General features: G+C 37.6%; 1 protein-coding gene across 1 annotated transcript; it reads right to left on the bottom strand.

Moving 5' to 3' along the window:
• Nucleotides 1-3,056: 3,056 nt before the first annotated feature.
• LOC111320717 (sodium/potassium-transporting ATPase subunit beta-1) lies at nt 3,057-9,039 on the bottom strand. The gene is made up of 6 exons (XM_022923395.2): nt 8,852-9,039; nt 8,562-8,699; nt 7,358-7,444; nt 6,148-6,329; nt 5,239-5,319; nt 3,057-4,972 (listed from the first exon to the last, which is right to left on the bottom strand). The coding sequence occupies exons 1-6, from the start codon at nt 8,994-8,996 to the stop codon at nt 4,745-4,747; spliced, it is 861 nt and encodes a 286-aa protein (XP_022779130.2). The 5' UTR covers nt 8,997-9,039; the 3' UTR covers nt 3,057-4,744.
• Between the last annotated feature and the right edge of the window lie 3,713 nt (nt 9,040-12,752).

Below are 12,752 nucleotides of genomic sequence, written 5' to 3'. Positions count from 1 at the left end.
CTTAAGGACTCATATAGGTTCTTATGATGCATTTTTATTTAGATTATTGATTTTATGTGACTTTTTCCTTCTATAGTAGATTAGCAATTTCATGTAATTTTAGTTTGTAAATAAGACTTAGGCTAGCCACGGTCAACACCTGGCCTGAGTGAGTAGGATCGGCATCCAGATGTGTATATACTGCCAATAATAATAATAACTTAATTTACTGAGGGCAACTACACTTAAGCATTGGTAAATGTAGCCCTCCCAATATAAACGTTTTGAGATAACCAAATCATAATCTAAATTTAGTTTTTTTAGTTTTTTTTTTTTTTTTCCGGTTATCCTGGAAAATGCACATTTGCTAATGATCCTTAGACTTAAGATTCCAATCTCGTTCCCATGGCCTTTTCCCTGGGGGTGGTGGGAAAAGGCCATGGGAACGAGTTTGTTAAGACCCTCAACATTTGTCCAGCTAAAGCGTAAATTTTTTTTAGTGATCCTTCTTTTCCAGTTTTTCAGTAACTCTTGTACATGTTCTTGAGTACACTAATTGCCACTTTCTTTGGTATCTTTGCTTGCTTAGGTCCCGAGTATTGATTATTAGCCAATTGAATCAATCTAGAATCATTTTTTGTCTCGTATTACGTTTAGTTATTGATTAATTAACCCTTAACCCCCAAGATGACTGTAGAGGCGCGGTGGCCTCATGGTTGGTACGCTCGACTCCGGATCGAGCGGTCCGGGTTCGAGCCCCGGCCGGGGACTTTGTGTTGTGTTCTTGGGCAAGACACTTTACTCTCACAGTGCCTCTCTTCACCCAGGTGTATAAATGGGTACCGGCAAATTTAATGCTGGGGGTAACCCTGCGATGGACCAGCATCCCATCCAGGGGGGAGTGGAAATACTCGCAATCGCTTTATGCTACAGAAACCGGAGTTAAGCGCCAGCCTGATGGGCCACTTGGCTCGTAAACAGACTTAACCTTTTTACCCCAAGATCACGTTAGTAATTCTCCTTACTGACTACCATACAATTCTCATCGTGTTAGTTGGGGGAACTAGCCATTGGATCAACTGATAATCCCCTAATTTATATTTTTCTTTATTCCCATCACTTTTAACTTGATATTGTATCGATATTTTGAGGAGAAATTCCCTCTTGGTCACTCAGGAGAGTAAAAATTAACGGTTTAATTTAGTTTTAGTGACCCTGGTAACAGCTCTGAAATTGTAACAATTTTTTTCGGTTTATGCGCACCACTTCCTTGGTGTTCATTTCCTATTTACATGCAATATTGAATAATATTTTTTTCAAATGCGTACTTATACTTTAATTGAATTTATTATTCGCCGACAGGCAGGGACACCGCAACAGCTTGCGCCAGTTACTTCGGGCCCAGTAAACCTACCCTTTTTCAAGCCTGTTCAAAAGCAAAGCTCTGTTATGCTAATGTCATGTTTTCTCATTGTCTTAGGCAGTGTTTATTTAAAGGAAGTTGCTCCGTAAAACATCAAATCTTTCTATGTACTTCTTGGCCTGGTTCGGACTCTTGGAGAGTAGAGGCCAGAGAAAAAGTGAGCGGGCGATTTTAGTCATCTCCGCGCAACCCTCCCTCCACCCCTACTCTTAAACAAAAATTAAAAAAAAAAAAAAGAAAGAAAAAAAAAAAACCGGCGAGAGGTGCGCATGGGGGAAGATGGGCATTTCGACCGTAACGGTTTCCAGATTCAAAGCCATGTCCTCACTAAGATATAAGAGCTATTCCGCTAACTAAGATTAGCTGCAGTCAGAAAAACTGTTCAAACCCGAAGGCCCTTCCATTTCTCTCTGACTCAAATCCAGCGCCATCGAGAAGAAATAAAGCCACCAAGATAGTAGAAGTGGTAAAGCAATGCATGACGCGACCGTCAGCTATGCTTATCATGTTCGTCACCAGACTCTCCGCCTCTCATAATTTCCCTTCGGTTAAACACGTGTCCACATTTCTCTAAAACATCACCAACAAAGACTTTAACAAAACAGAGAAAAATCAGAGTGAATTTTATTCAAATTATAAAAAAAAAAAACCCCTCTGGTTTTGCGATTAGGGGGCCTGTGATAGGAGAATAAGAATTTTAACCTGCATGCGGATGGGAGAACCCGTCCCGTTAGTCGTCCGGTTCCAGTCCATTCTCGGCTTTGAAACCGGACTGAAGTTTCCAGTGTGAACGATAGAAAGAACATTTCAATGTACTCTTAAGAGAAGTCCTTAAGTGGCAAAATTTAATGCCAGACTTAGTGAGAATTGCTCCGTTTGCTCATCTCTAGTCTAAAACACGATCTAATATCTGCGCATGTGCAGACGTTGTGATGGCTTGGGGTGTACTTTCAGGCTGTAAGAATCAAGTTGAACCCCAGGTGTTACGACTGACCACTCAAGTCTGCAAGTCACGGTGTTTTAAGGCGGACAACTGTTTAGGTAAAGCTCAAAACAATACGGTGAAACAACTAGATTTGTGCAAGAAAAATTATCAAGCTTCCATTCTCCCTACCTTTGTACCCTTTTAAAAATATTTCTGCAAACGCTTCAATTAATACGCATCTTTTTTCAGATCCCTGTTGTTTCGTGAGTTTCCCTTGGAATTATGCGTGAATTATGGCACGGGGATAGCCAAAGATCCACTAGCGCATGCTCGACGTCTGACCGCGTTGATTGTCTTCGGTTCGATCCTCGCAAAAACACGAGCGCGGGCTCATTTTTAAGCAGAGCGACTGGTAGTGCTCCGGCTCTACTTGCTCTGAACTAAACTTGGCGAGACAAAGCTGCATTGATATTCTGTTAACAAAAGAAATCTTTACCTTGTGGCCCGTTGAATTACATTTTAATTCTAATTTAATAGTATGCGTTGAAAGTGCGCCTCCTCTTGGAGGTTTTTCGAAGTGAGAGTTGCTTAACCTGAACTCGTCTTGGGCTAATCACGGGTGAGAGTCTGGGACTAGTCCTGCTCTAGCTTATGCATCTCCAAAAATTTGTCGGGTACTACGGTCAAGATTCAGACTTTTTTTGTTCACTAAAAGATTGACACGATAAACTCAGTAAATTTAAGACACCTTTAATACGACCCTTGATAACAAGCAAGACCACAGTGAAAAAATTATCAGGAACATTATAAAAAAATTGCATCAGTAACATACTAAGGGTTTGTGATTTTTCAATTGAAAAGACTAAGTTTAAATGACACTTAGTATAATATGGCACTAGGATGCATCAACAAATTTTATGGGACAGAAAACTGTCATCAGTTATACCAGCATTCACACAAGTAACTACCTAATGTAATCTTCAATCTGCACTGATCTTAGAATGTACGACTACCTCCCAATGCTTCCACTGCCATCAAAACAGATTTCCCACATTGAAGACCAGTTTCAAATACTAAGCTTACTATGCTATCCTTCAGCAAACAACGATTCCTTCACTGTGGCTGTCTAAAACATCACGAGGTTTGATGTATCAGGAAAGGTGCTGAAGGTGACATCTAATCATCTCAACTTCACAAGTACATGCATAATAAAAGAAACTGATCGACAATCTCTCTGTGTACTTGATTGCTATGGTCTCAATAAGCCCTGCATATGGTCAAATAACTCCCCATGATGTTGATAACAGAATTTATGGCAATGCCTATTATATAGAAGCTAATAAACATTGATAAAGTGTGCTTGAATAAAAAAAAAAAAAATCCTATAGAAAGGGTGATTTTCTAAGTCATGACCAGAAGTCATGTATTTAACAAAAGGTAGTGTGCCTAAAACTGTCCAAGGTCAATCAAAATGCATGCTTTTTAACAAAAAAAAGCTACACAAAGGAAACTGAACCTTCTGAATGTTGAATTGTCTTCTACAGATAACCGCACAGATGTGACTATAGTAATCATCATCATTAATGCAAGAAAGTCCTCAAGAGGGTTTCGATTATTGGCAAGAGACTAAGCTAACTTAACACTAATCAACTAATCAAGTATAGATGCACACATAGTGCATCATACATATGTCTCAAACTGTGCAAGACAGAACTACTTTAAATATCAAAAAGTTAATAAAACATGAATAATTTTCATCACAAATATATTTCATCCAATTAAAAATGACCAAATGTGTAGCTGCTTAGACTAAAACATTACCGATCTTAAACAAATGCAAAAATTTAACACCAAGTTGAATTTAATGAAATTACTGTGAGGCCATTAACCTAATAGAATAGTATATAGCTACTGCTTGTTAGTAAACTGTAAGGCCAACAAAAGAAATTGAAAACACAATAAATGCTGCCCACCTCAAACATAAAAAGAGTTTGTCTTAGTTTGACAATAAAAGAATTTCTTTCCATAATTTTACCTAATCAATGATGCTGCAGTTTTATTAAAAGTGTTGCCTTGGAAGTTAAATGTGACTCAGATTTAGAAAACTCATCATTAAGAAGCCTGAGGTGCATTCTGTTGCAAACAGAAACCAAACTGTCCAGCCCACTTCTGTTTGATGTTTTCAATGACTACAATTTAAATATCTTAGTTCAAAAGTTTGGAGTAACTTAAAAAAAATTCAGTTCGAGAGAACTAGGTTAAGGAATATGGTAACTAAAGCAATTCAAACTTAGGTAATGGCAAAATTCAAGGTATATACGAGGCATTACCTAGTGTGGCAATAAAGAAAAAAAACACCTGTCACTAAATTGTTGAGGGCAATCAGATTCTGCACCTCACAATTTACCTCTGCTTCACTATTTCTGCTTAATTTCAATACGGACCCTTCCTGTAGCACCTCGGTTAAGACGGAATGTCTCAGATCGCTCAATATTTTCGGCAATGGCTTCACAACGAATCACTGCTGGGCTAGTGGTGTTGACTTTAATGGCAGCAATTGGAGGAAGCCAATTTTCTTCAGAGAGATAAGGGTAAAAACTTGTAGCAAAGCCAGGCTTGTCTGATGGGTAGATTTCCAGCTGATTCTACCAAATGAACAGAATGAGTGAATGTGTGTTCGCTCAACTTTCTTTAACTTTGGCCACAAAAACGAAGTAAACAGAGCATTTCAGCTTGGGACACCTAAATGCAGGTCACTAAAAAGGTGACTTTTTCTTAAAACTTAGTGTCCATGCTTTTTACTGCTTGCTACAGCCACCAGTGCAGTTTGTAACCTTCTAAATAGCTATAGTTGATATAACTGAAAATGTCTGATTTACTCTTATTAATAAATGTATAAAGTTTGATTTACCGGAGAGCCACCTTCATGAAATATGCAGGACAATTCCACATAATCCTTGCCAGATTTAGGTTCAGGGACCCACTTGTACACCTGGAGAACACAATATCTTCAGTTCACAATTTATAAAGGAGTCCAATTTGCTCTGTGATTATATGATTAATAAAATTGGAAGACTGTGATGCAGGAGTTTGACTTGTCAACCACAAGTATGACTACAGAAAACTGGATGACACAAAGTTTTGATCTTGTCTTTGATAGACAGATAGCTTCTTTTACAACAGAGGTCAATCCTATAATCTCCATTAATCTTTAGAGACATCTCCCCTACTTTAGGGAAAACAAAAATATTATAAAATCTTCCTTCTTTAACTTGCAGAAGTGATTAACATGTAATTTCTTCCTATATTATCCATATATCAACCAGCAGACAGGTAATGAGAACATCCAAACCTATCATGTAGAAGTTATCTTCCTTTAACGCCAAATTCTTGTAACTAATTTACAAGGAAATGTAAAGCAGCCAGAGGGGAGAATTGATGATCAAATCTTGGTAGTTGGAGGGTTAATGTTACCTCACAGGTTGTATGTGCCCCAACATTGTGAAAGTGGAGCAGTGCAAAGAAAATAGAAAACATAAGAGCAGCAAACCAGATTTTATCGTCATTTATTTGAAATAATTTCGCTATCATGCCAGAGATTCCAATTCTTATTTTAGAGGATTCTAGATCACAAGACCCTGCTCATGGAATGTTTGTTCAAGTGATTTAACCCTCACTGGCATTCATGAAAATATCATGCTAAAATAGTGAGGAAAACTTATCTTTAATTTTACATGAATATGCACGAACAAGTTTGAAACTTATACTGCATCCAACTCTGTAAAATCATGTCAAAAGGAGTAAAACAGTTTCAACCAACCCTATTAATCTTCATAAAGATGCACGGCTTTTCTTCGTCATAGCCATATTCAAAATCAGTCTCATTGCTATAGCAGGGACCAAGAGAAGAAAGGTCCATGGCACAGGGCTTAGAACCCTTTTCACGTTCACTCTCAGTACAGTTCTGGTTGTAATCATCACTTTCAAGAGCATCCTTGTAAGCTTGAAACAAAAAATGATACATGAGTACTTATAATATACAGTTTTTAATGCTATTTATAATTTTCTTTTACATTACATAAATTCCTGGAAAAGCTAAAAAGAAAGAGCCCAATCTCCTATATCATAATCATCATGCTACACCAAGTCATTTATCTTATGTGTGCACGATCTTTCGCAGTAAAGCACTATTTGAGCAATAGTGCTTTACTGCGAAGGATCGTGCACATATACGTTTCATAACCGCAGTTCATACATATGTTTCATATGTTTGTTGTTGTTCAAGTCATTTATGTTTGCAATTAGTCCATGCAATACTTTTATGGTGCAATACGTGGATATGCTTGTGCTCCAACCAAAACGATTTTATAGATTGAAGCCCACCACACATTTTAAGTTTCAGTTTTACTCCAGACCTCATGTGTTTCTTTTGGTCATTTGAGACCTAAGCCTAAGTCCCACTGGCAGGGGTATGAATAGTTTCCCTGGAAGAGGTTAAAGTGTTAAAGTATATTATCATCCACACAATAGTGGCATACCTGACAAGAGCAATAACCCATGATCTATGCCTTAACCCATACAGATTATCACAACATTCCACTCAGTTAAAAATGAAAAAACCCAAACATTCTAAAGCCTAACTTCCTAACTTTCAGTTTTAATTCAAAGACAGTGCAGCGGTGACTAGAATTCGAATGCCTGATGTTATTAAACTAATACAGATTTTGTGATCAACATCAATATTTATTTCAAGCCTCCACTTTTGTTTTTTAATAGCTTAAAAAGTGCTTAATCCTAGAACTACAAATATGCTGATATATACTGCAGTTGTTTCAGTTCTTAACTGTCTTTTCTTCACATCTCCAACACTGTCTATCATGTTAGATACCTAATTCTCCTCTCTCTCCCCTTCAAATCTCTTTTGGCCCTACTGCAATTCTTGCAATGTTACAAAAACAGGCAAGTTCAGTTTATCAAGGCATTCAGCTGTGAAAGATTTTAAGTGAAGGACAAAATTCATAGTAACTTACGTTGCAAAAGTTTGTTGATTTTGTCCACATATGATTCCTTTTCATTACCATAGTCCTTTATTTCATAGAATGGGACAGGTACAAGGCCTGACAAAGAGACAAAAATAACAAAAGAATAAATGATAATGAAATGTTTTGAACTTGGTAGAGCATCAGTGTTAGTGTCAGTATTACATAAGAACTTTATGGTCAAGTGCACACATTGACAATTTTTTTCCCTGGGGATTGGAAATCTAGTCAAATATTTCAACTATTATATTTGAAAGTTAGCAACATTTGATAAAGTATTTATTTAAACACACCTAACACAGATTTATGTTGCTTAATGCGTTGGAATGTCACTTTAGCTTTCAACGATAGAGGCTGAGGTATAACAAATCATGCACAAAAACAATATGATTGAACATGTATTTAACCAGTACTGAAATCCATTCGAATATCAAACAAACTTGCTGGATAATATTGGTGCATGTGGGCAATATAAAGGGGACCTTTAAAATTGTTGTATTAAACGCACGACTCGGTAAATCACGACATCGCCAACACTTTGAATTTGGAATCTCTCATGTAATTCAAGTCTGAATTTATCTTTAACAAAATAACGATTACAACCTTGAAACTTCACACCGAACATCTGCTGAACGTAACGCAAATTTTAGGAGACCCGCCCTTAAAGATGCTTTCATACTAACAAACAAACGAATCGAACAACATAGACCCAAAGTAAAAACGAAGGAATTCTCAGAGCGGCTGATATACTTTCATGTGGCCGCTCTTTCATCTTTACTGCAACCATGGGAAAGCTTTCATTTAACACAAATGCAAATATTCTCCATTTAGCTCGGTAAATCAACGAGCCCGAAATACACCCGTACATGTCTGTGTCGAAACGTACGACGTCTCATATTTCAAAATTGGACTTCTAAGTAAGTCGAAAATTCGTTGTAAAAGAAAAGTTATTTTGTGAGAACAACAATTAAAGAAATCTTTTCATATCGGAACAAATCTTTACAACTGACACTCGCAATAATTTTTTTCATTTGAATTGCAAATGTCCATGAAACCACATACATGCTACAGGCGGTCTGCGCACATTCAAATTAGTTTTCCTGTTTTAACCTTCAAATTGAAGAATGGCTGCCAGTATATGTTTGCTAAGGCTTAACATATCTCAGATAACAAAACATAAAAAAGAGAAAGAAACCTTGTTTTCCCGCTAAATATCTCGTCATTTTCGGCCCTTCCTCTCGAGGTGGTACCGTAGTCATGAATATGGCTAACATTGAGGCGAAAAATCCTGCTAAGCAGCCATAAAATATCAAGAAGAACACCGTGATCTTCGCTGAAATAAGGAAAGGAAAAAACCGATGTCAGTTTACAGGTACATGGAACAGTTCGTGAACTAAATCAATCGACAAGTTGCCTCACAGCTAACGTATAACAATACACCGGTTCTGCTTCAACTAAACTCTACGCTAGATTTAATCAACTAACCCCAGCTCTTGCCATTTCTGCCCATGACCTGCACTTCACCATTTTCGCCATCTTTATTGTAAAGGAAGTGCCCAAAATCGCGTGCAGTTTGTTGAAAACGTTCAAGCCTTGTCTTTCCTTCTTGTCCCTGCTTAGCGTACGCCATCTTACTAGCCTTACCACGCGAAACGACGACAACTACCACGTGATCTCTCTTTTTGAATACCCAATTTATATTTGGGGGAGGGGAGACTGGGGCTATTGGCTTGAATCTGTACTTTGTACACCGTGAGGTTGCTGTATTGTCCCTGCGTTTTAGGCCAGTAATGGCCCTTTAGACAATTGTCCGCCGTTTATATGGTAACGAGCCAGTAATCTTGCCAAGTCGAAATGTTATGCTCACGCGAATTGAATTAATTTTCCTCAGACCAGCTCCAATTTCTATGAGGCAGTCACGAGTGATAATTCCTAAAACTAGGCCCAGTATAAAAATGCAGTTTTTTACTTGTCGAGAAAGTCATAATGATACCGGTGAATGTCAAATTCCTAGTTTCCTTTTATTGCAATAGCGAAGCCTTTATTGTATATCTCACTATAAGTAGATTACAAGTGGCTTGTCGCCTCTGAAAATGTAGTGTACTTTGTCATCGACGTGTAGTGTCACGTGCACAGCAGAGAATGTAGCTAATATTTTGAACTAAGCCACGTCATTTAAAAGTTCGATTCTTTTCACAGACTGTGATATTTGTTTCATTCTTCCAGTGAGTAAGATTTTTCGCCATCAATACGCAAAAATATCGTGCAATCTGGCCTTACTCGGTGTTCTTATTCTATGTTCTGGCACGTTTTCTCGGTATAACTTAGTCCTTATATGATTCTTACAGTTCTTTTCACGATGTACTCGAACAGGAAGAATTTAACGAAAAGGATAGATTTTACCTTAAGTTATAGCCCATGATGATTCGATGCGAGAGTCTCCTGATGCTTCTGTATCGACCGCTTGACTTTGTAGTGCAATATATCACGCTTGGTCGCTCTCTATCGCGTCACTGAAGTCTCGATCATTTTTACCAGAGCCATAAATTGATTTTCTTTCGGCAAAGTCAATGCGTCACCTAGTTTAATCTAATTCTGTGACTCCCAAAAATTCTGAGTAACTCGTTTTAAGTCCAGTTTTAAAACGACCAGTTGATGCACGAAATAACTTACAGCTCACCTTACGGTGAAGTGACTCTTCTTTTGTTAAGATATGGGCATCTTGATTTACTCTATCCCATAAATAACCACTGCATGCGACTGATATCAATAAAACTCCAACTGCGTCATGAATTATATGCTGCACTCTTTCAGGGATGATATTGATAAAGCAATAGTGCTCATTTTTATTGACATCCCTCATACTTATTTGTTCTTTCCAATTAATGTTTCCGTGAGTAACCAATATAGATTTATATACTTATCTGAAATAAACTACAGTCTTTTATTTTTATCTAGTTAAATCAAATATAAAATAAACTGTGAAAATATATAGATAATCAGATAGAATGAGTGTGGCATCGATCGGTGGAGATAACTCATATCAAAATTGTAATTTCAGTGCCGAACTAAAAAAGTCAATTATTGTTTTGAAGAAATTCAGGGTGCCTTGCAAATATGATTCTCTACCTGGTGTTGTAAAGTTTTCCATATTGTGATAGGGGGTGGCGGTGAGAAAGAATTAGGAGATCAAACCAATAAAAGCTTTTCACACATGAAGAGGTATTCTTTAAATCCGCTCTACCTCGCATACCGCAAACTGACTCTTGAAACTGTTACGGACAATCATGATTTTCGTAAGCGAGTTGGCAAAGCTGATTACGGCAACATTTATATTGCACAAATTAACATAGTTCTTAAATCTTAGTGACTATGGACTCTTACTAGAGTTTTATTTTCAGATCATAGGCAAACGAATGGTCACGAATGTTTTCTCTAATAACTTTGAAATGTTTCATTTTAGCTCAATTTTCTTTTCTTTTCTTAGTTACTTTATTTTTAAAAATAGAAGCCCATTTACATCAGTATAATAGAATTGACCTAATCGCTTTATCAATTAATGAACTTCGTTTAATATCGTCAATTAAACATCGCTGTTGAAATGGCGCCAACATTTCTCTGTCTGTACCCTTTTCAAGCGACAAGGCCTATTTGAAAGTCGCAATCCTTTCACTTAACAGTGCTGCTGGCCCGGCCACGCATTGCGTGTTTTCGGGTATTGATCAAAATCATTTCTTCCAAGTTTTAGTCGAAGTAGAATCTTATCTATTTTTTCATTTATCTATTTAATTATTTATTTATTTATTTTTACTGTGTCTGTCCTATCACACAATTAGCTAGATTTCAAAGGAACGAATATTTGTCCAGAAGTTAGGATGCTGAACCTTCTGCTGTCGTTATCCTTGTCCAGCGGAACGGGCGCGGGCGATTGTCATGGGAACGACAACTTTGAGAATGATGCCTAGAACTTCCGTTACCATGGTTCAGTGGGACGTTCTTCGAACCAATCACTAGAAAAATCGGAATATTAACAAGGAACCCGAACAGATCTTAAAGCGGTCGTGTCCTTAAGATGAGAAGTGTATACTAGGGAAGTACTGAACGTATAGCAGTCGAAAGGAGAATGTTCTAACCAAGGAATATGAAATTCAGAAATGAGTATAGGGAATATCTATCATTAAGCGGTTGGACTGGGACAGACAGAATCGGAGAGCCTTCTTGATCTTTGTAACCTTACGTGTGTAGACAGAGCTGAAATATGAAGTGTTACTTCAGTGGGTTGCGGTCAACAACGCGGGCTCAAGTGTCCTGGGTCTAAAATTTAGCGAAATTAGCGGAAAATAATAAGGGCTGACTTTTAAAACCGAGGAACTCTGTTTTCGTCGAAGGCATTTTCCTATTTCCAGAGGTTTTAAGGAGAAAATTAATTTTTGAAAATTTTTGGAGTTTGTTCTGTAAAAGAAAAGCGGTGAGAAAAACGAAACCTAGAAGCAACAGAATAGGAAATCATTCATGCAAACGACTCAAAATCCGTGTTTCCGCGGCAAACTCTTTAACAATTATTCCACAAGCGCGCGTTGGATATGAGATGATAGATAGCCAACTCGGCGCTACGCGCCTCGTTGGCTATAATCATCTCATATCCAACAAGAGCGAGTGGAATAATTGTTTTATTAAAAAAAAAAAAAAAAAAAAAGGCCCCCAAGATATTAGGCAAATCTTCTCGACTTTATTTTGTAGGAGGAAACCGGATGTTACAATGTAAAGATATCAGATTATGGTATATTGGCTCATATACCATAATGGCTAAGCCAATAAAAAGTCTTGAATTGCATTATCCAGTGATCCAGTTTTTACTAAAGCGCTTTATTCAGCTCTGTCACGCGTGTATACGAGGACGGAATCTTTTGCAGAGCATTATATTAATGAACTGAATTTAAAAAAAAGCGGGGGGGATTGAACTAAATTGGAAAAGAAGGAGGAAAAGCCCCAGTACAGATGTTGTAGCCAGTTCATTTTCTATGGCTTGAGAAGATTTAGGCCTCTCAGGATTTTGCGAAAGTGACGCGCGCGGACTTTTGAGTTAGGAGAAAACACAACTTAATCAAACTTCCAGTGACTTATTCTCGCAAAGCACTCGTACTTGATCTAACGATTTCTCACTATAATTTTCCATCTGGTGACGATCAAGGAAACTTTGTGCTCTCATTTGGTGATTTCTGCTGCAGATTATAATTAATTTCTCTTATAATTGGAGCTGTTTCGTACCAAGAGTTCGCTCATCCTGATAAAGATTGATTTTCTTGCCACCTTTGAGAGACCCCATTGTCAAGCGCACGCTTATTGCAGCTGCTGTACGACAAAAGCTGCACGGAAAACTACGCTT

Source organism: Stylophora pistillata, chromosome 7 (assembly GCF_964205215.1).
Source record: "Stylophora pistillata chromosome 7, jaStyPist1.2, whole genome shotgun sequence".
Classification (NCBI taxonomy): Eukaryota; Metazoa; Cnidaria; class Anthozoa; order Scleractinia; family Pocilloporidae; genus Stylophora; species Stylophora pistillata.
The sequence above is the reverse complement of the archived record's forward strand: the minus strand, read 5'-3'. Positions and strand labels throughout refer to the sequence as shown.